General features: G+C 43.0%; 1 protein-coding gene across 1 annotated transcript in view; it reads left to right on the forward strand.

Annotated features, from left to right (window-relative positions):
- The window catches only part of LOC147105256 (plakophilin-1-like), a 93,078-nt gene that overhangs the window by 30,975 nt on the left and 37,197 nt on the right, over window positions 1–24,906 (forward strand). The window contains exons 4-6 of the mRNA XM_086011421.1: window positions 5,295–5,424; window positions 6,859–7,066; window positions 9,474–9,639. Coding sequence (XP_085867547.1) covers window positions 5,295–5,424; window positions 6,859–7,066; window positions 9,474–9,639 — 504 coding nt within the window. The remainder of the gene's footprint in view (window positions 1–5,294; window positions 5,425–6,858; window positions 7,067–9,473; window positions 9,640–24,906) is intronic.

Consider the following 24,906-nt stretch of genomic DNA (forward strand, 5'->3'; position numbering starts at 1 on the left):
ACAGAATGGTAGAAAGAAAAGATTTTGCACCTGAAACTGTTGAAAGGCAGCTTTTGCCCTTGTTACACTGTCATTTACATCGATGCACCATTTTGGGGTTGGGGGGACCTCTTCTGCAAGCAGCCAATTCTACCGGATTTTAGTAAGAATTTTAGAAGGGCTCCAACTGGTGTATCTGACTTATCCCCCAAATTTTGGTTTGCTTTTTGGGCCCTAGGTTTTCCTGGTGTGTGAGAGTTGGGTAGAATTTTTCAGTTTTTCGACATTGGACAGTGTAACCTTATTACTCTGCTTATTTCTGAAGATCAATTTTTGATTCAAAATGGTGTTGAGTTTGATAAGTGTGTTAGACCTTTTAATGGGTGGTTCCTTGATATTAAGTTCCATTTTAATTATCTATAATTCCTAACATTGTCTGTATTTGCACTGATGTAGAGGAGCTTTACAGGTTTTCAGCCTAATTTGTCAACACCTGTAATAAAACCTCTCCGTGCAGCAAAGTATTATGTGATTTCGAGGCCTCCCTGGAACAGAGACCTGAGAATAGAGTATTGTGGGTCAATAAATTCAGTTCATAAATTCTTCCAGATTAGTGCTTTTATCTGGATCACATCAGTTTTCAATCTTTATTTTCCTTTTTAATTGTTAAATGAATTTTGCTCAGAAAATCTTTGGGCGATTAACTCCAGACACCCTAAGTAAAAGAATGATCATAGCAGCCAACGTGATCACCTTTATCTGTTTATCAACAGCATTGATCTCTTTTTATATTTTCTGGCATAGTCCCCACTGCTTAACCGGCCCACGCTTAAAGTGGGCCATTGTTTAAATCAGTCAAAATGCACTAATCATTTCCGTTTTCATTATAGCCAGCCACAAAGTTGTCGCTCACAGCGTGATGAGTGTATCAGAAATAACAACAGAAAATGCTGGAAACACTGAGCAGGCCAGGCAGCATCGTGGAGAGAGAAACAGAGTTAATGTTTCAGGTCGATGAACCTTCGCCAGAACAGTTCTGACGAAGGGTCCTGTATTGATTTCTTTGTGGGTTCAATGACGAGACATTTATGAAAGAAGATGTCTTTTAATCTAAGTCGGTTCAACTCTTTATACAGCATTTACAGGAGACACGATGCTAGTGATGCATCTAGAACGAAACTGAAACTCAACCAAACTGCCTTGCTTGTCTAGGTCACATGCCCTCTGCTGGTCAGGCACAAGCAATCAATACATGCAAACATGCTACTAAGGCATCATAATCGAACAGGCAAATACATTCTCTATTTGCTGATATCATTACATCTCCTTTTCTTAAAACAAAAGTATTTTACTTTTAACTAACAACATGTTTTCTTTGTATTAATCTGCATTTTAACTGTAACACTTAATGAACTTACATTATCATTATCATGATCAAGGTTTTTTAACCTTGCTTTGTGTGTTCACATGAAATATGTCAATACACTAGAAATTGAAGAAAGAATAAGATAACATTACTTCCTTCTATAACAATAGTCCTTAAATTTCCTCAATGAGTCTCTCAGGAGGCTTCACGTGTTTTGAGGATTTTCTGATTGATTGTCCTTGAATCTGAGTTGTTGCCTCAGATGATTGGTTCTCAGCTGTGTGATCAGGTTGTTCAACAGTATCAGTCTCTTGACCTGCTGTGGCTGGTCCCATGAGAAGATCTCGACGATTTCTTCTCAGAACAGCACCCTCATCTGTCTGAATGGTGTATGATCTTGGTTGAACTTCACTCAGGACAGTTCCCTTCTGAGTCCATGTGTTTGTTTTGTCTTTCAACCTTACTTGGTCACCAGTGTGGAGTTCAGGTAGGTTTTGTGTTCCTCTGTCATAGTAGTACTTTTGCTTTTCTTTCTGTTGTTCTTTGAACTTCCTCACTTTCTCCCCCTCTTTTGTTTTCAGGAGGTTCTCCGGGATGGGTAGGTTTGACCTTAGCCGACGTCCCATCAGGAGTTGGGCTGGTGACTTACCACACTCGAGCGGCGTTGTGCGGTATACAAGCATGCTTTGGTAGAAGTCAGTTCCACTGTCTTTTGCCTTGTACATCAGTCTTTTCACTGTCTGGACCGATTTTTCCACTAGTCCATTGGACTGTGGATAGTGAAGACTTGACGTTGTGTGGACAAAGTCCCACTCTTTGGCAAAGTGTCGGAAACTTGCATTGTAAAACTGTGCCATGATTTCCTCACGTGTAGGAAGCTTGAAGTGCTCTCTCTTTGTTGCTCTGTTTAGATCTCTTGGATCCAGGCAAATTCTGAGCTTTCCATTCTTTTTGTCCACAACGACGAGGGAACTCACCCACTCAGTTGGCTCATCTATCTTCCGAATCATGTTCAGGCTTTCCATCCTGTCCAACTCTGCCTTCAGTTGCTTTTGAAGAGCAAACGGAACTTTTCTGCATGGATGTATGACCGGTGTCATACTTTTATCTACTCTGATCGTGTGTTCTCCTGGAATGCAGCCTAGACCCTTAAATAGGTCTTTGTACTCTTTCATGAGTTCATCATAGACTGTCTCTCCTTCGCTTTCCACAACGAGGACTCTCTTTACCAGGTTCAGTCTCTCACAGGCTTTTAAACCTAGTATGGCTTGCACCTCCTTTGGCACCACGATTAATGCTAACGTGTGCTCTCTGTCCTTGTGTGTCACTTTGACAATGCATCTTCCTTTCACTGGTATTTCAGTACCTGAGTATCCTGTCACTTTCACTTTGATTCCATGTATCTTTGGTCTGGGTCTAATTTTCTTAAAATCAGTCTCTGATATCACATTAACTTGTGCTCCAGTATCCAATTTAAATGGAATGTGTATGTCATTCACTTTTAGTGTCAACATCCAGTCTCTTTCTTCTTTTTTGTTTTCAGACACAACATCTACATAGAACTCCTCTATGTCGCTTTCATCTACTGCATGGACCTTGCTTTGTTGCACTTGGTTCTTGCAGCAACGGGCATAATGGTTGTTTTTGTTGCAACTATTGCATGTTTTACCATATGCTGGACACTTTTTTGGTGGATGCTGTGTACCGCATCGACTACATGACTTTCGACTGTCCCTTTCATTTTCGTTCGCTGGCCATGCCTCTTTTTTCACATTGGCGCTCTTTTTGTTAAACGGTTTGTGTCCGTTCTTACTCACTGCACCCACGTTGCAGCTACTGTCACTGAACAGCTCCTTTGCCTGCAACTTCACAGTCTCTGTAGCCCTACACAGTGCTATGGCTTTTCCCAGGTCTAGATCTTGCTCTCTTAGCAGTCTTTCCCTTAGACTATTATCTGGAATACCACACACCAGTCTGTCTTTTATCAGCGAGTCTGTCAGTCCCCCAAATTCACACGATTTGCTTCTGTTTCTCAGTTCAGTCACATACTGATCAATAGTCTCACCCGTTTTCTGTACACATGTGAAAAATCTGTGCCTCTCAAACGTCACGTTACGTTTAGGTATGCAGTAGGCCTCAAACTGTTCCATTATTTTATCTAGCTTCATTTGTCTCCATCAGCAGCGAATGTGAAGTTATTATACACCTCCAGCGCTTCATCACCCACGACATGTAAGAACACTGACGATTTCTTATTATCACTTTTCTTGTCAGCTCCGATTGCTGATAAATACAACCCCAAACGTTGTTTGAACCTCCTCCAATTTTCAGCCACATTACCTGTCAACTGAAGCGTCGCCGGTGGGTGTAAACCTTCCATTTTTTCACTTCGTTAGCTATTCTCCAATGGTAAGCAACGATGTTCTCTTTTGGCTTGCTAATTTGTGGAGAGCTGATTTAACTTCAGATTTTTTCTCTTCATCTCTTTCAATCCCACTTCTGACACCATGTATTGATTTCTTTGTGGGTTCAATGATGAGACATTTATGAAAGAAGATGTCTTTTAATCTAAGTCTGTTCAACTCTTTATACAGCATTTACAGGAGACACGATGCTAGTGATGCATCTAGAACGAAACTGAAACTCAACCAAACTGCCTTGCTTGTCTAGGTCACATGCCCTCTGCTGGTCAGGCACAAGCAATCAATACATGCAAACATGCTATTAAGGCATCATAATCGAACAGGCAAATACCATCTCTATTTGCTGATATCATTACAGGTCCCAGACCCGAAACGTTAACTCTGTTTCTCTCTCCACGATGCTGCCTGACCTGCTGAGTGTTTCCAGCATTTTCTGCTGTTATTTCTGATTTCCAGCATCCGCAGTATTTTGCTATTGATAAGTGTATCACCCTGCCGAGGTATTTCAGGCAGAAACAGCTGTTCACTGAATAATTCACACGTCGTTAATTTATAATTTATACCTTTGTGTACTTAATCACCTCTAGCTTTGCCTTCGATCTTTTTATTTTCTTTCCAGTTTTGAAAAAGGGTTTCAACCCGAAACGTCAACTCAAATTTCTCTCCACGGATGTTGCCTGACCTGCTGAGTTTTTCCAGCATTCTCTGTTGTTATTTTTTTACCTCTAGCTGGTGTTGGGTTACAGCTTGCACTCCTCAGCAGTGACTGCGATATCAAAGCAAATAGCACCTCTGAGTTCCAAAGTACAAAGTAGCCAGTAGATATCTTTCATCACCACTGAAGTACGGCTGCCACTGCCTATCCTTACAATTGTACTTCACTTACTATCATTTCTTTTTCAACTTTCTGACTACACCTACCTAAAGAAATATTCTAAAATATCCAAAATCATTATTTCTACAAAGGAATAGCTAAATCTTAAATGAATTTTTTTATACATAGCTGGCGACATTTTAGCATTAAATCTATTTCACTGATATTTCAATTCTTTATTCTGAACATCGTGAGATGGTGGGGATTAACTGTCCAACATGTATAGTGGGCAAATCGTGTTGGCACCAATGCCTACTATAAGTGGTGGGGACTGTACTGCATTGGTATAGAAGATAGCCTGGAGCTGCAAAAAAAAAGTATCAATTACTGTTTACTATGAGCTTACTTTGATTTAAATTTATTTTGACATCCATTTTGTTTATTCTGTATTAATAGAATCACAATGTGTAGTTGCAGATCCTAACTACCATACAATTAGCTGCAGTTAGGCAATTGCCTATCTAGTGGGGGCTAGACTTAATTGATGTTTCGTAGATAACACACAAATACCCTATGGTTGCGGCATGTATTGATATTATCCAAATATACCACTTATCAGTAAACATACATTGTTCATCCACATAAAGTGGAGCTGCATACTTCAAATATGACTGGTTTTCATTGTTGTGTTAATCTTTATGACCCATTCCAGAGAATTTGATTCAGATATGAACCTACAAAAAGCAGTGAAGCTTTTATCCAGCAAGGATCCCAGTGTTCTGTCCTACGCTTCTTCCTACATCCAGCATGATTGCTTTAAGGAGGAAAATGCTAAAACAGCGGTAAAGTAAAACGTTACAAATATCTCTTGAAACAGAAAACTTTCAATGAACAAAATAGAATATCTAGGTAGAAAAATAAAAGAAACCCTTCCACTGTAGTGTTTTTGTCCCACAAGTTTGGTAAAATTGAGAGATAAATTCTGTACATAATTATAGACTTGTAACAATGATCCTTTTAAAAATCATCATTTCAGTAGTCACTAAGGGGTACCTTTACAATCCAGACAATTCTACAGTATCCTGGTTCATAAATAATGGATATATACCTGGCTCAGACATATGGCAGGAAAATTTGATTGTGTGCAAAATAATGCAATGTATATATTTTAAATGGGCTGTGGGGGTCCTGCCAGTGTGATTCATGATTGCGTGCCCTGCGAAATAGTGTAATGCTGCATTTCTCTGGCCCACTGCAGTTTATAGAATCTGCTCATTACAGAGTTTCCCTGCATGCCTTTAAGAAAGAACTTGAACTTGTACAGCTTCTTTCATGACCTCAAGATGTCCCAAAGTGCTTCACAGCCAATGACATAGAATTTACAGCACAGGAACAGGCCGTTCGGCCCAACAGGTCCATGCCGGTGTTTATGCTCCACACAAGCCTCCTCCCACTCCTCTTCATCTAACCCTATCAATTAATTGCTGTTGAATTGTAGTCACGGTTGTAATGAGAGAAATGCAGCAGCCTAATAGCGCATAACAAGGCCCCACAAACAGTAATGAGATAAATGAACATAATCTCTTCTAGTGATGTTGGTTAAAGGGTCAATGTTGGCCAGGACACCTGAAGGACTCCCCTGCTTTTCTTTCAATAGTACTATAGAATCTCACATGTCAACCTGGGAGGACAGACAGGGCCTTTGTTTAAGGTCTCATCCAAAGGAGAGGGACATGCACCTCGGACAGTGCAGCGCTCCCTCAGTACTGCACTGAAGTGTCAGCCTAGATTACGTGTTCAAGTTTCTGGAGTGGGGCTTGAATCCACAACCTTCTGGCTCAGGCTGACCCTTTTTGGTGTCACTTTTTTTCCCCACCAAGATTTTTATCCTAATTTTCTAGTTCGCTACCTTATTTGGGAAATCTTTTCCAGCCCAAACTCCTCTTCCCTCTGATTCCAGAATATTGCTTGTCCCTCCAGCATTCCTGCTGCATCGTCAGAAGCCAGTTTTTCATCCATTATGCATGCCCCTCTCCTCTGGAACTCTCTTCCAAAACTGTGTTTTGCTACCTCGGTCCTTAACTTAAAAAACCTAATTAAAAACCTACCTTTTAGTTCTTGTTTTATGTCCACTTCTCCCCCTTAAAAAGTAGTCTTTTTGATTCCAGCTGTTTGGTTCTTGGATGCTTGACCGTGTAGTATTTCATCCTAAATAACTCATTATGTAGTACGTATTACTTATCCAGCTAGAATTAATAAATCCTTATTGTTTCCAGATTTACAATATGGGTGCAATTCCTCAACTAATCAGCCTTTTAAAAATCAAAAATAACAATGTTGAGCAATCTGTCTGTGGAGCCCTTCGAAATGCAGTCTACAAGAACGCCACCAACAAGCTGGAAGTAAAGAAATATGATGGAATCAAGCAAGTACTTCAGCTCCTGAGGGAAACAGATGACCTGGAAACAAAGAAGCAAATAACTGGTACAAACTTCTGATTAGTTGGAGGATTTCTTATGGCGTAGCTCTTATCTCCCACTCCTCTGGTACCTTCTCTCCTTTTAAGCACCTCACATTTTACCATCCTCCCTGCCTCTCACATTTTTCCTCGTCACATACCACTCTCCCAAGCCACGTATCAACTTCCACACTGAGACCTCCTCCCTTAGTCTCTGCACTAAGTGACTTCTCATCCTCAGTGATTTCAACATACACCTAAACTCCCCTACCCCTTTTGCTCCAACTTCTCTGTCCTATCCTTACTCAGTTTCTTCCTTCACATAAACTCTCCTAACCACATTTGCAATCACCCCTTCATTGTTGCCTTCTCTTGTGGCCTGTCTTGCTCACTGTCTGCCAGTACAGTCCGAATCTTCATTCCCTCAAGTTTGACAGCTGCAACCTTGAACTCACATAGCACACAATTGATCGAGTCATTCATAGCCAGATCTGGCTCAACCATTTAAAACACTACTATGTCTCACTCTCCTCAACCAAATCCTCCTCCTGCTCCAGGAGGTCAAGGACAGCCGTATGCTATGTTCCACCTACAGATACAGTACCAGTAGAATGTTGCAACCACTCACCATTTTTAATAATGGATGTCTGTGTGGGTGACCCTGGCAAGGTCTCTTATTGCCTATTCTTAGTTATTCCATATTGCAGCTACAGTATTCAACTGATGCAAGGGTTGGATACTGAGTCCAGTGATAGGGGTACAGATCAAGTCAACTGTTTTGTCTTGAATGGTGAGCTTCTTGAGTGTTGTAGTGGCTGCACCCACCCAGGTGAGTGGTGCATACTCCATCACACTCCTAATTTAAGGCTTGTAAATGGTGGAACAGCTTTGAGGGGTCAGGAGGTGAGCCACTTATCATCGATATATGCATATCATTTCCTGCTGTTAGTAGAGGTGTCTACTAGAATTGTCACAGTTCTCCAAGCCAGAAATATTTTTAGAAGACACTTTTTTCAAATATTGTGAAAGATGCTTTGATGGATACACCTTCCCAAAGTACATTAGCAGCTTTTCTTGTTGTTAAGATTTCTTGTGTCCAGCACAAAAAGGTGCTTCTGTAAGTGAGCCTGTGTTCCTGACGAATTAAAGTGTGAGTTAAACCTTCTACGTTCCTGTAAATAGTATAAGATGCCTCATACTCTTCTGGTCTCCCCAACTAGCAGACAAATAACTCTAATAGACCACATGGGCTGGATTTTCCTAATTTGTACTGCCCATTTTCGAGTGGTGTCGGGATACTAAAACAAGTAAAATAGGGCAATATGGCCTATTGCCACAGTGCCACTCCAAAAAACTTGCACAAAGATTCGTCTCCTGAAAGCCCGTCAGTCTGCAGACCTGGCCACCTGGACCACATCCCTCTACATGTAAATGTTGGTGGGTGACTGTGGTCAACATCCCCATTTCCTTTTAACCTGTGCAAATTTACTTTGTTCTTAAACATAACTCACTTCCAAAAAGATGATCAAGAATCCTGAAATGTGACATTAGGAAATCAGCACCTAGTCTAGACATGGAGATCATTTAGATTAAATTACTGGTTGAGATACTATTAACCCAGAAATAATTGTCTTATTAAAAAAAAATCTATGGCCACTTGGAATTTACTTATTGTAAATGGATAATGATGCTGGGAGGGATAATAATGTACGGTTCCACTATAATAATTCTGGCAAACATATCATTTTCTTGATATAAATCACATGGCACCAGTAATCCCAAGTGGTTAAAAAGATTTAGATACGCTACTCATTCCACCAAATCCCCTGGATATTATTAATTGGCCAATCTTTTAGAACTTCATTCTGGTAAGGGATCTTTTTAGGAGCACAGTACAGTCAACTATTACCTACTGCTGTGGGTCCCCTCATCTTCTACAGGTTATGAAAGCTGATGAAAGGACACACTATTAATCTGCACAGAAATAATAAAAACATAACCAAGAATATATATTTACTGGATTAATATCATTAGCTTTCAGGAAGCATGTAAAAGTCTAGAAAGACACCCTGAACCTGCAAACTTCTTGTTTGCATTCATTGCCATGCCAAGCGTCCAGCCCACTTAATGTTTTGTTCATGATGTAAGCGTGTGGTCCAATGTAGAAGTTTGCCACTATTAATATCACTCACATACAGGTTGTTGTCAATTGATTCATACAGTGGAACTGATACCTGAAGTTGTACAGGTTTTGTGTGCTCTTCTGTCAAGTTCCCTGTTTCATGAGAATGGTCTGATGGAAGCTGTTTTAAGAATGAGACAGAAGAGAGGAAATGGATGAGGATACACAGTAAAATGTTACTTTCTAAACAAGTGATTGTTTCAGTTTGTACATTGCATATTTGGTCTGCTAATTATTTTTCCTGCTATTAGGACTTTTATGGAACCTTTCATCGTCGGATAGGCTCAAGGACGACATGATTAATGATGCATTGCCAGTGCTGACTGAATCTGTGATTGTTCCATATGCTTCTGAAGAGTATGGAAACCTAAAAACTACTGATTCCGAGATTTTCCACAATGCTACAGGGTGTCTAAGGTACGATAGCCTCCCTTTCATTGGTGGAGGAATAAAACTCAAATGTTTGTGCAACTAACTGTAGAATAGCGACCGGCGTTAAAGCAGGGGGCGCAACTAAATTTCGCGATCGGGGCGGTAACGGGACGCTGCGCACACCGATGACGTCATCGGTAGCGGCACAGCGCTAACGGCTAGCGCCGCCATTAGCGTACCGCTAAATTTAGCGGGAGGCGTGGCCATTGGCGTCCAACCCACTAAGTGCCCTCTTAAGGCGCTAACGGGTGGCGCAGCCCACTGAATTTCTAGGCCCAAGTTTCTTTAATGTCTTTCCGTGGCTGACTGAGATGATCTTTTGTATCATCTAACAATCTCTTGCTTTTCATCCCAAAAAATTCTATCAACTGTTCCTTTGGGATTACTTCGACTTATTGAAAACCAGAACTATTATATTAAATTTTTTAATTGGAGCTTGCTGAGTATTGCTCCCAGTGTTGCAAACTACAAATCATGTGAATTCCTTGTGTCATTTATAGGGATATGGTAGCATAGTGGTTTTGTTACTGGACTAGTAATTCAGAGGCCTAGACTACTAATCTGGTTTAAATCCCACCATGGCAGCTGGGTAATATTAAATTCAGTTAATGAAATAAATCTGGAATAAAAAGCAAGTAATGGTGACCATGATTGTGACTGGATTGTCATAAAAACCCATCTGGTTCACTAATGTCTTTTAAGGATAGAAATAGAGTCACAGAGTTATACAGCACAGAAAGAGGTCCTTTGGCCCATCGTGTCCGTGCCAGCCATCAAGCCCTGTCGATTCTAATCCCATTTTCCAGCACTTGGTCCATAGCCTTGTATGCTATGGTGTTTCAAGTGCTCATCTAAATGCTTCTTGAATGTTGTGAGGGTTCCTGCCTCTACCACCCTTTCAGGCAGTGAGTTCCAGATTCCAACCACCCTCTGGGTGAAAACGTTTTTCCTCAAATCCCCTCTAAACCTGCCCCTTACCTTGAAACTATGCCCCCTGGTTATTGACCCCTCTACTAAGGGGAAAAGTTCCTTTCTATCAACCCTATCTATGCCCCTCATAATTTTGTACACCTCAATCAAGTCCCCCCTCAGCCTTCTCTGCTCTAAGGAAAACAACCCCAGCCTGTCCAGTCTCTCTTCATAGCTGAAGCGCTCCAGCCCGGGTAACATCCTGGTGAATCTCCTCTGCACCCTCTCCAATGCAATCACATCTTTCCTATAATGTGGCGACCAGAACTGCACACAGTATTCCAGCTGTGGCCTAACTAGCATTTTGTACAGCTCCATCATAACCTCCCTGCTCTTATATTCTCTGCCTCGGCTAATGAAGGCAAGTATCCCATATGCTTTTTTAACCACCTTATCTACCTGCCCTGCTGCCTTCAGGGATCTATGTACATGCACACCAAGGTCCCTCTGATCCTCTTGTCCTTCCTAGGGTCCTACCATTCATTGTGTATTCCCTTGCCTTGTTAGTCCTCCCAAAATGCAGCACCTCATACTTTTCAGGGTTAAATTCCATGTGCCACTGTTCTGCCCATCTGACCAACCTGTCTATATCGTCCTGCAGCCTGAGGCTTCCCTTCTACCTATTTACCACTCCACCAATTTTCGTGTCATCACCTTACCCGGCCTGGCCTATGTTGTGTATTTTGAATGTTGTATTTGAATTGTCCCACATAGCTTACCGTAGTTGTGATGTGCAATGCACTATGGGAAATAGAGTGCATTGAGTTGAGAAGATTCTGGAAAGTGATGCCTGTGAACTGAACTCTGTCTCCTGCGTGCTCTTTTAATTGTTATACAAGCAAAGTAATTAAACTCGAGATTTAACAAAAGTGGCGACGAGGACGTCTGAACTTGTGTGGCTCTGCTGTGCGGAAGATAGTCAGGTTTTACGTGTTTAAAACTGTTATTTGTGCCGTGGACAGTTAATTAAGTGAGTAAATTGGGAAGGACATTTATTCAACTGTGAAACGATCTGTGAATTGAAGCACTAAAATACTGATAGTGATTTTAGTTGAGTTCAACATTGGAAGGATCCTTAGTGAATGATAATTAGGAGCCTGAGAGAAGGAAAATGGCTGGAATTATCGGTAACATTGGACTGTTTGATGAGAATGTTGAACAATGGAGCTCATACACAGAACGATTTGAATACTTCACACAAGCAAATGACATTGGAGGGAACAAAGTAGTACCTACATTGTTAAGTGTGATGGGACCAAAGACTTTCAATCTTTTGCGTACTTTAGTGCATCCAGATACTAAACAATATAGCGAAATTGTGGAGATACTAAAAGGGCATTTTTCACCCAAACCCCTAGTCATAGCTGAGAGGTTTAGGTTCCACAGGCGTAACCAGGAAGAAGGAGAAACAGTGACCATGTTTGTAGCTGCACTAAAAAGACTATCAGAGCACTGTGAGTTTAATGACATGCTAAATGATACTATAAGAGACAGGCTAGTGTGTGGTATGAGAACTGAAGCCATACAGAAGAGACTATTAACGGAGAGTAATCTGACTCTACAAAAGGCCATTGAAATCAGTATTTCCATGGAATTAGCAGCTAAGGAAGCTCAACAGTTGGGTGCAACAGAAAAAGTGCACAAAGTAAGAACAGAGAGCCAAGGGCCATGCTTCCATTGTGGCAAAACGGGGCATCTTGCGTCTGCATGCTGGTGTGTGGACATGGATTGCCACAGCTGTGGTAAAAAGGGACATATTCAGCACGCATGCAGAAATACAAAGGACACAGAGAAAACGTCAAAGACGGAAGGAAGAAAAAAAACATTCAGACAAAAGATAAAGAAGCATGTCCGCTCTGTAGAACAGGACAAAACAGAGGCAAGTGACACTTCAGAGGAGGAACTATCACTGAACATGCTGACTATAGCTGGGGATTTGCATGGCTACTGGGTCTCACCCTTGCTAGAGGGGCAGCCTGTGCGAATGCAGATCAATACCGGAGCAGCAGTATCTCTTATGTCAGAGACAGTCTACAAAAAGACATTAAAGCACCTTCCACTTCAGCCAGCTAACATAGCATTAAAGACATATACCGGTGAAAGAGTAACCATGAGAGGTATCACCTGAGGTCACAGTTCAGTTGAATGGACAAACTAGGAAGTTACCACTCTACGTAGTTAAAGGAGACTACCCCTCCCTGCTGGGACGTTCGTGGATGGAGAGGATAAAATTAGACTGGTCATCAGTCTACATGATGTCACACAATGATCCAGGCTTACCCGCCATCTTAAAGAAACATGCAGAAGTCTTTAATGGAGAACTGGGTAGCATGAAAGATATTACTGTGAAGCTTCGTATTAAGCAGGATAGCAAACCCAAGTTCATGAAGGCACGACCCGTACCTTATGCCATCAGACCAAAAGTCGAGGCTGACTTAGAAGCCCTAGTTGAAAGCGGAGTACGAGAACCAGTCAGCATGAGTGAATGGGCAACGCTCATCGTACCAGTGCTCAAGAAAGCGGGTGGAGTTAGGATATGTGGAGATTTTAAAGTAACTGTTAACCCTGTATTGTCAGTGGAGCAATATCCACTTCCCCATATTGATGATTTGTTTGTGGGACTTGCTGGGGGCCAGAAGTTTAGCACAATCGACCTCTGTCAAGCCTACCTACAAATGCATGTGGATGAACAGTCACGAGAAATGCTGACTATTGTGACGCACAAGGGCCTATTTAGGTATCGTCGACTTCCTTTTGGAATTACATCAGCTCCAGTGCTTTTCCAACGTGCTATGGACCAGATCCTTAGTGGATTGCCTGGAGTTCAGTGCTACTTAGATGATATCTTAGTTACTGGGTGTGATGACCAAGACCATCTGCGTAACTTGGACGCAACGCTACAGAGACTGAGGGATTACGGACTCAGAGTTCGCAGGGATAAATGCGATTTTTTTTTCAGGCAACAGTTGAGTACCTCGGTCATGTGATCAATGCCACAGGCCTTCACAAGGCACCATCCAAGACCAAGGCAATCGTGAATGCCCCAGCATCTGAAAATATCAGCCAGCTGCATTCTTTTCTAGGGTTACTGAACTACTATGGACGGTTCATACCGAACCTAGCCTCGATGCTGAGGCTGCTGCATTGGTTGCTATGTAAAGACAAGAAGTGGGAATGGACTAACAAGTGCCAGGAGGCGTTCATGACAGCAAAGGACATGCTCCTGAAGTCAGAGGCTTTGACGCATTTTAACCCTTCATTACCAATACAGTTAACTTGCGATGCATCGTCATATGGTGTGGGGGCGGTCATTTCTCATATCATGCCAAACGGAGAAGAGAAGCCGATAGCATTCGCATCTAGGACTTTGAACAGAGCTGAAACTAACTACACCCAAATAGAACGAGAAGCACTGAGCATCGTTTTTGGCGTTCGCAAGTTTCACCAATATTTGTACGGGAGACAGTTCACCCTACTAACAGATCACCGCCCTCTCACGACCATCTTCGGGCCACATACAGGGATTCCATCACTTGCTGCGAGCAGAATGCAAAGGTGGGCGCTGCTGTTGTCTGCACACACATTTGACATTAGATATCGTAAGTCTGACTTGCACGGCAACGTCGACGGTCTTTCCAGGTTGCCGCTGCCTGTCACCAAGCCTATGACGCGTAGCATGGACATCTGCTATTTTAGGCAGGTGGAGAACGCGCCTGTTACTTCGACACAGGTCCGACGAAACACCAGAAATGACCCAGTGTTGTCTGCAGTGCTGGACATTATCGTCAGGGGCAAGCTTGACAGTGATGACTCAAACCTGAAACCATATCTCTTAAGGAGAAACAAACTGTCAGTGCAGTCTGGATGTTTGCTGTGGGGGGAGGAGAGTGGTTATTCCACCATCGCTTCAGAAACCAGTGTTACAGCAACTACACTCCGGACACTGCGGAATGGTTCGTATGAAAGAAATAGCGAGGAGCTACTTCTGGTGGCCGGGTATGGATGGACCGATTGAGGCCAAAGCTAAAACCTGTTCCTCATGTCAGAGAGTTCGTAATGTGCCACAGCTTGCACCTCTTCACCCCTGGGACTTTCCGGAGGAAGCATGGCACTGCATTCATGTAGACTTTGCAGGTCCATTCGAGGAGAGAATGTTCCTGGTGGCTGTTGATGCGCACAGTAAGTGGCCAGAGGTTGTTATAATGAGGTCCACCACCGCTGAGAAGACCATCGAGAAATTAGGTGAGGTGTTCAGCCGATTTGGATCTCCGATGCAACTTGTCTCAGACAACGGTCCACAGTGTGTGTCACAAGAAATGGCTACATTCCTACAGGTGAATGGCGTACAACATATCAGGGCTGCACCATACCACCTTGCGACCAATGGCCTAGCTGAGAGGTTTGTTCAGACCATGAAACACACTCTAAAGGCATTGCAAGGCCAGGGAACGCTTCGTCAGCGCCTGAATAGTTTCCTGTTGAGTTACAGGAACACACAACATGCAACCACAAAAGCATCACCTGCCACTCTACTGCTCAAAAGAGAGCTACGAACCAACTTCGACCTGCTGGAACTGCCAAAGGTGAAAGACGTGGTACAGTATCAGCAGGACAAGCAGATCAAGCGACGTGAACAACGCTCCAAAGACAGAGTCTTCAGTCCAGGTGAACATGTGTTGGCATGGAACTACAGTGGTGGACCTAAGTGGGTTCCTGCTACTGTCATTTCACAGACTGGTCCAGTATCCTACACTGTACAGACACCCGAGGACATTGTCTGGAAGAGACACACCGATCAGCTTCCACGAAGTGCAGCAACACCCACTGAACCACCAACAGCAGTTTATCTGCCATTGGGTGACGCTGTGGGTCATCCGCCTTCTACACCAAGAGGCTCACCTTCTGAGGAAGCAGCCGCTTCAGCCCCTATCTCATCAGCAAGGGAGACCTGTATACAGGCACCTAAGCCGCCTACACCTGTGTTGATGTCACCTGTGAGAGACAATGAACTGGAGAGCCAGGTTGACCGCCGGTATCCTACCAGAGAGCGGCGGGCCCCTATACGTTTGAACTTATAATTCATATAATTCAGAGGCTTACCCTTTATCTGGGGCAGAATAATCCCCATGGGTATAGCCATGGTTGGAGGATGTCTACCCTTACTCCCAGGTTATTGTGTTTTAAAAATGTTGTGGTTCTATTGGGACATCTAATGTAAGATGTAATGTAAGATCTAGTGCACTAACACGGACATAATCGATAGATCCTGCTCGGCTGATTTGGAATTCCTCATGGTAAGGTGCAGACCCTTCTACCTGCCTCAGGAATTCACGGCTGTTATCATCACTGCGGTCTACATCCCACCACACGCTAATGCCAAACTAGCACTGAAGGACCTCTACAGGGCCATCAGCGAACAACAAACTGCGCACCCAGACGGAGCTTTTATCGTCGCGGGGGACTTCAATCACATAAACCTTAAAACTGTACTACCGAAATTCCACCAGAATGTTTCCTGCCCCACAAGAGGGGAGAACACACTGGATCAAGTCTACATGAGCGTTGTAGACGCTTATAAGGCCATTCCCTGCCCCCACCTTGGGAAGTCTGACCGCCTCTCCCTGTTTCTAGCCCCGCCATACAAACCGCTCATCAAAAGAGGGAGAACATCAGTGAGATCAGTGAAAGTATGGCCAGAGGGGGCAGTATCGGAGCTTCAGGATTGCTTCGAACGCACTGATTGGGGCATGTTCGCCCATAATGACATCGAGGAATACGCATCCACAGTGCTATTCTACATTAACAGCTGCGTCGAGGTCGTCACGACCCATAAAAATATCAGGACATACCCCAACCAGAAACCCTGGATGAACGGAGAGGTCCGCTCACTGTTGAAAGCACGCGACGCAGCATTTAAATCTGGCGACGCGGCGGCTTACAGTGCAGCTAGGACCAACCTAAAAAAGGGTATCAGGACTGCCAAAAGGAAACAGACACTACGGATAGAGGATCATTTCCACAACAACTCGGACCCCCGGCGCATGTGGCAAGGCATCCAGTCCATCACTGACTACAAGGGCAAAAACACCAGCCCCCCGATTAGCGGTGCCTCCCTTCCGGAGGAGCTTAACAACTTCTACGCTCACTTCGACAGGGACAACAGGGAGCCGGCTACCAAAGCCTTGCCACCCCCGGAAGACCAGGTGCTCACTCTGTCGACCTCCGACGTAAGGGGTGTTCTACGCGGAGTGAACACACGAAAGGCTGCTGGACCGGATAGCATCCCTGGACGGGTACTCAAGGAATGTGCTGATCAGCTGGCTGATGTCTTCACCGCCATCTTCAATCTGTCATTGGCCCAGGCAGTAGTCCCTACATGCTTCAAGACCGCTACCATTATTCCTGTGACAAAACAAACGGCTGTGACGTGCCTGAACGACTATCGACCTGTCGCACTCACACCCATCATAATGAAGTGTTTCGAGAGACTGGTCCTGGCTCACATCAAAGCCAGTGTTCCCGCCTCTCTTGACCAACACCAGTTTGCCTATCGTGCAAACAGATCAACGGAGGATGCAATCACAACTGCTCTACACTCGGCACTGAATCACTTAGATGGTAAGGAGACCTACATCAGAATGCTGTTCATAGACTACAGCTCAGCATTCAACACTATCGTCCCCAACAAGCTGGCCACCAAACTCCAAACTCTTGGCCTGAACACTTCCCTCTGCAACTGGACCCTGGACTTCCTAACAAACAGACCCCAGTCTGTCAAATTAGGTAACCACACCTCCCCCCCCCCCGACCCTGAACACGGAGGCCCCACAAGGATGTGTGCTGAGCCCCCTCCTCTACTCCCTCTTCATCCACGACTGTGTGGCTGTTCATGGTTCCAACACCATCATCAAGTTTGCGGATGATACCACGGTAGTAGGCCAGATTACCAACAATGATGAGTCAGCCTACAGGGATGAGGTCCAGCATCTCGTGAAGTGGTGCGCCGATAACAACCTGGCCCTGAACATCAAGAAAACCAAAGAAATCATTGTGGACTTCAGGAAGTCTAAAGGCAGAAGTCACACCCCCATCCACATCCATGGGGCTGTGGTGGAAAGGGTGGACAGCTTTAAGTTCCCGGAGTCCACATCACGGAAGACCTCTCCTGGTCCCTCAATACCTCCTCTCTGGTGAAGAAGGCCCAGCAGCGCCTATATTTCCTAAGGAGGCTGAAGGGATGTAACCTGTCACCCCTGATCCTCTCTAACTTTTACCGCTGCACAATAGAGAGCATCCTGACAAACTGTATCACAGTATGGTATGGCAGCTGTAGCTATGACCGGAAAGCCCTGCAGCGGGTAGTCAAAACTGCCCAACGCATTACCGGCACCTGGCTACCGACCATAGAGCACATATACCAGAAACGCTGTTTACGGAGGTCACGGTCCATCATCAAAGACCCTACCCACCCCAGCCATAGTCTGTTCGCCCTCCTGCCATCTGGGAGACGCTACAGATGCATTCGCACCCGTACGACCAGATTGAGGAACAGCTTCTTTCCCAGGGCTGTCATCCTACTGAACTCCACAAATAAACTCTAAAGCCTGCACATCTGCCAATGCACTTTATTATGGTTATGTTTATGTTAATGTATTACAGGCCAAATGTATGTTGAATGTTTAAATGTCTTAATCTAAATGTAGACTCTCGGGAGCCACAAGCCTACATTTCGTTGTACTGCACTTGTGCACTAACAATGACAATAAAAGTTGATTTGATTTGATTTGATTGTAAGAGGGGAGGAGATGTTGTGTATTTTGAATGTTGTATTTGAATTGTCCCACATAGCTTACCATAGTTGTGATGTGCAATGCACTATGGGAAATAGTGTATTGAGTTGAGAAGATTCTGGAAAGTGATGGCTGTGAACTGAACTCTGTCTCCTGCATGCTCTTTTAATTGTTATATAAAAGCAAGGTTATTAAACTCTTGAGATTTAACAGCCTACATGTGACTCTAGCAAGTCTCACCACCAACTAAGGATGGGCAATAAATGCTGGCTTTTCATGCCAGCAACATCCCATGAACAAATATTTAAAAAATCCTGTTTTGGAAATAGCCAACTGACTATTTTTATTCTCTAGTTTTTTAAATTTAGTTATATTTCTGTTCAAATAAAAAAAATTGAAATATTCTACACTTTTTTATATAAAATATGATCATCCTTGAAACTCCCCACTGCACAGTTCCTTTTTTAATCTGGTGCCTTAATTCCTAACCACACTGAGTTCAATCATCATTTTACTGATTTTTGCATCACAGATGATTTGAACATTTATTTTCAGTATAACTATTCACATATAATGTACCCATACACAAAAACAGGACTGTGTTTGAGGTTTCTGTGAGGGGATTGGTTGGCTTGTTAGTATTAATTCACATGAAGATGCAAAGAAAGAACAAAGATTTTGTAAAAAGATGATTCTTCCATCTGTATCGGTTACTGGCGTTTTGGACAGTGGGAAATAAAAACAGAAAATGCTGGGAAATACACAAATAGTCTCAATGAAAGATCCCTCCAGCCAAAACATCAACCTTCCTTTTCTCTTTCAAATACTGGATGGCAGATCATGGCCTGCAGTATATTTCCAGCATTTTCTGTTTTATTTGAGATTTCAGCATTCTTTTTTTTAATCTTTGTGCAGTAAAAAATTAGAGACCATGGAAAAAGGTTAATGTTGTATTATTGACCTGGATGGATAATGTAGAAGGCTGTTGTAAACAATGTGTAAGTTCCACTTCCAGTATGGGACAGATAAAGACCCTTCAGTTATTAGTGATGATGTGGCAAAGCCACCAAGAGACTCTTGCAGTAATATATATAATTGCCTTTAACAGGGGTTTGTTACCTTTAAATGTTTGCTCTGTATAAATAGTGCGGGTTCGGTAAAAAGTCGATCCAGCACGATGACGTCATCACGCAGGTCACGTGATGTTCCCAACGGCAGGAAACGTGATGACGTCAGAGGGGAGAGGCTTTTCCTTTTCAGTGCTCGTGGAACCCAGTATTGTACAGACCTGTTTGGAGTTTCTCCTGCGTTTTTGTTTGTAACTTTTACCAGTGCATTAAACCACGTTTGGTTAACTGCTAGTTTCATTCTCAGTACTTTCGTTAGGAGTTGGGAACTCCTACAATGAAAGCTTTGGAGAAAAAAGGAAGACTTCCATTTGTATAACACCTTTCATAAGAACATAAGAAGTAGGAGCAGGAGTAGGCCATACAGCCCTTCGAGCCTGCTCCGCCATTCAATAGGATCATGGCTGATCCGAACCTAGACTCACGTTTACTTCCCTGCCCGCTCCCCGTAACCCCTAATTCACTTATCAGCTAGGAAACTGTCTATCTCCGTTTTAAATGTATTTAATGTCGCAGCTTCCACAGCTCTCTGAGGTAGTAAATTCCATAGATTTACTACCCTCTGAGTGAAGAAGTTTCTCCTCATCTCCGTTTTGATGACCTCAGAATGTCTCAAAGCACTTTACAGCCAATGAAGTACTTTTGAAGTGTAATCACGGTTGAAATGTAGGAACATACGTGTGAAAGACATATCCGTACAAAATGCAGAGATGAAGATTACTGTCCAGGGTTGAATATATCAACTTGGATGACACGGATACCAGAAATTATTAGGCCTGGCTGTTTTAGGTGTGTCTTGTTTTTGGTGTAAGGAAAATGGGATTTCCAGTTGTCAATCTGATGGATTCATAGAGAGCTTTAATCTGATTTTACTAAACACACAGAGCATTGTACTTGAAGAACATCAAAGTCTGTTTGTGCATACATTTGCAATTGCTGTGGAGCCAGCCTTTCAAGTGTTGTGAATTAATGAGTAACTTGTCAATTATGATGAAGATTTTGAAGAGTGTACAAGATAGTACAACATTTTTGTAAAACTTTGCATTTATAGACACAGTGGTCATACACTACATTGTTATTCTTGAGGATAGGGAAAAATAATTAATTTTTATTTTTTATTAACTAAGTATCAGGGGAAGATTTGCTGTGATCACTACATGTAGTAATGTCATAAATGTGTTCTTGAAGATTTCCTCTGCTCAGTATTTCCAACAAAATTGTAAATGCATTCTTTTAGAATGAGGTTTATTACTTCAATATAAGCATCGAACAGAGGAAATCTACATGATCATTAACAGAGAAGTTACACAAAGTGACCCGAGCAGTTCTTCCTGTGTGAAGTTTATTCTGGAGCTTTATATAAAATTAATTTTTCTGATTGATGAAAACTTTGTTAATACAATGAATTTGTACTTTTAATAATATTACTACATTTTTGACTTACTTTTTTGACATACATATAGCCCAAAATAAACACTGGCAATTACACACTTTAACAGAGAATAGCACTCTTCTGCTTTAAAGCAAACGGGATAAATTTTCCTTTTCAGCGCTCTCAGTTGTGAAGCTCTGCACTGGGAGCACTAAAGGTGAAAATGTCCCCTTATATTCATTAAGCAATGTAAATGACTGCATTTGAGGCTATTTTAATTATCTTAATTACATTAGAAACACTGCCAGATTGGTGGCTGCAATAATCTGTAGTGCTCCTGGGTTAGGGAGGGGGAAATTATCCAGCATTTCCACTCCTGGCCCCTATCTGCAACCTCTGCTGGAAATATGAACACATGAACATCAACTCAAGATGGTAAGAGTATACCTGGGGGCCATACTTGTAGCTAAGCAAGTTCCTTCACATTCTTCCAAACAGTGCTTGTTTCCGAAAGACCATGTGATTATTTCTAGTTGGCAAGTATATATTTCGTCAGTTAAAAAGACAAAGCTGCTACTGTGTACTGGGTGTGGTGCATAAAGAAAAATCTTGGATTGGAAATAATATTGCGCACACCATCTGGCAAGGACATTAACATTATCAACAGAAACTGTAGATAAGATCTTATGTTGAATATTATTAATATTTTATGGATGCATGTATCATTTTGTCTGAAAACTTATTGGTGTATACAAAACATGCACTGGATAGTACTGTATTCAAAACATAAGAATATACCAGAATAGCATAATTTGTAGCCAAGCAGGTTCTCTTGCATTGCTGCGTGTAATGCATTAATGCTTCTCCACTGTGCAGGCTTTCCAGATTATTCAGTTATAAAATGAAAATAAATCAGACACATCATTGCCACCATTATCATAGATTCATAGAATGATATAGCACAGGAGGAGGCCATTCGACCCATTGTGCCTATACTGGCTCTTTGAAAGAGCTATCCAATTAGTTCCATTATCCTGCTCTTTCCCCATAGCCCTGTAAAATTTTCCCCTTCAAGTGTATGTATCTAATTCCCTTTTGAATGTTAGTATTGATTCTGCTTCCACCACCCTTTCAGCCAATCCAGACCATCATAACTCGCTGTGTAAAAAATATTTTCCTCATGTCGCCTCCGGTTCTTTTGCCAATTATCTTAAATCTGTGTCCTCTGGTTACTGACCCTACTGCTACTGGATGCAGTTTTGCCTTATTTACTCCATCAAAATCCTTCAAGATTTTTAATCTCTATCCAATCTCCCATTAACCTTCTTTGCTCTAAGAAGAACAACCCCAGTTTGTCTTGTCTCTCCACATAACTGAAGTCTTTCAGCCCTGGTACCATTCTAGTAAATCTCCTCTGCACCCTCTCTAAGACCTTGATATCCTTCCTAAAGTGTGGTGTTCAGAATTGGAAACTGCTCCAACTGGGGCTTAACCAATGTTTTATAAAGGTTTAGCATAACTTCCTTGTTTTTGTGCTCTATGCTGCTATTTATAAAGCCAGGGATCCCACATGCCTTTTTAACAGCCTTCTCAACTTGACCTGCCTCCTTCAAAGACTTGTGTACATACACCCCCCCCCCCCCCCCCACCCCCGGGTCTCTGTGTTCTTGCATCCCCTTTACAATTGTGCCATTTAATTTATATTGCCTCTCTTCATCTGCCATGTGTCTGCCCATTTCCCCAGTCTGTCTTATTTCCTCCTGAAGTCTGTTATTATCCTCCTCACTTTTTTTGCTACATTTCCGAGTTTCGTGTCATCTACAAACTTTGAAATGAGGAGTGGTCCGAACACCGACCACTGGGGGACACCAGTGCGTACTTCCCTCCATTCTGAAAAACAACTGTTCACCATGCTCTCTGCTTTCTGTCCCTTAGCCAGTTTCTTATTCATTCAGTCACTGCCCCTTTAATCCCATGGGCTTCAATTTTGCTAACAAGTCTATTGTGGTACCTTATCAAGTGCCTTTTTGAAAGTCCATATGCACTTCAACATCAACCCTCTCTTTTACTTTATTAAAGAACTCAATCAAGTTAGTCAAATATGATTTACCGTTCATCATCTAGATGTCATCTTTTGCTCGTTTTTCACTTTATCGTTATCAATGTCGCTCACATTACACGTCCTCAGCACGCACGACTGTGAAGCATTTATATAGTTCTTTTTAATCAGAAAAATGTCCCAAAGTGTTTCACAGAGGCGTAATTAAAAATTGGATGCTGAGCCAAAGAATAACAAGAACTTACATTTTTATTGTGTCTTTAATGTAGAAAAAAATCCCAAGCACTTCACAGAGTCATAATCAGACAAATAAAAGCCAAACTAAAGAAGGAGGCATTTGGAGGGGTGACCAAAACCTGTCAAAGTTGGGTTTTTAGGAAAATCTTAAAGGAGGCTGGGAAGCTGGAGAGGCGGTGAGGTTTAGGGAGGCAATTTCAGACCATGGGGCCTATGCGGCTGAAGGCATGGCCACTGAAGGGGGAAGGCGAAGGGAGGTGGATAAACAAGAGACCAGAAATAGGCTGCTTTATAATGGAGAGGAGATGGGGCCAGAGGCTCAGCTCAGGGTAGAATAAAACACTGAGGTTGTGAACAGTCTGGTTCAGCCTGAGTCGGTGGTTGGGGAAAAAAGTAGTGGAATTGGTGGTAAGCATAGGGACTTTGTGGCAGGGGGCCAAAGATGATGGCTTTGCTTTTACAATGTTTAGCTGAAGGAAATTGTGGCTTATCAAAGACTGGATGTCAGACAACAGACAGTGGAAGGGTTGAGTGAGGTGGTAGAGCTGGGTCAGCCTACCTGAGGAAGCTGTCCCCATGTCTGTGGATGATGTTGCCAAGCAGCATGTCGATGAGGAAGAAGCCAAGGGTGGCTCTTGGGAAACTTCTGAGGTAATTGGGGGAAATTTTAACATAGGGACCGGGTGGGAGTGGGTCCGGGTGGGGTGTTAAATGGGGAAAAATTGGAGGCATGTCGGGAAGTCGACTTCAACCTGTTGACTTCTGGCTTTTACTCAGGTGGGACAAGGGGCGGGCAGCCAACTTGCTCCCAGGAGGCGGGTTGGCACTTTTACTATGTTAAGTAGGCTGGAAGCCTTGGCTTTACTGCGGCTGGTTGGGGAATCCCTGCACCTGCAGTGAGGCGAGGACAACCTCGGGGAGCACTCCTTGTGGGCCGGGAGGTGCAGGTGTACTTCCTCCCCGCCCCCCCCCCCCCAAGCACCCCCACCATCAGATGCACCCTCCACCCCTCCCCCCCCCCGCCCCCGGGTCAGGGATTGGATCGAGCTGGTATGGCAGCTTCTTCTCCAGTGTTCCCGCCTGACTGGAAGCCAAGTCTGTCAATCAGGTTGACTTTCAGGTGGGGAACCTGTCAATGATGTCGGAGTTAAAACCCCACAGCGTGCGGGGAAACCTGGGTTTCCCGCGTACTACCGCCTCCCCCACCACCCCGCTCCCTTCGATTCTTCCAGTGCTTCAAAGATAGTTTTTTTATTTCCCTACAAAGTCCAACTAACAGGGCAGGCTTTACTCTTATTCTTTCTTATTCCATGAACATTCTTGATACATCTGGAGAGATTTTTCTAATGTTTCTCACATTGCTAGGCAACTCGCAAGAAAAGACTTTCTTCCAATACCCTTCTCTGGTCTCTGCCTCCGATCTCTCTGCATTACAACCTTTCGTTCCCATCCGTGTTGTTGATACTGAAATTTCCACTCTTGTTTCTCCTAAGCTGCAAATACTTTACATGATCTTCGTTCTCCTTACATCCTTACTATGTTTAAATCAATATTCATCACACCGTGTTCTAACCCACTCATTCTTTCCTATGTAGGAACAGTGCCCCATAAAATTGCCCAAAGGTTTGCCTTCGAGATTCGTAAGGGAACTGCTTGTAAGCTGCCTGAGAATGTCCCTACAATATGGAGTTCAGCTGT

The sequence above is a fragment of the Somniosus microcephalus genome, chromosome 18 (assembly GCF_052327205.1).
Source record: "Somniosus microcephalus isolate GS21.2 chromosome 18, FLI_Smic_1.0, whole genome shotgun sequence".
In the NCBI taxonomy this organism is placed as follows: Eukaryota; Metazoa; Chordata; class Chondrichthyes; order Squaliformes; family Somniosidae; genus Somniosus; species Somniosus microcephalus.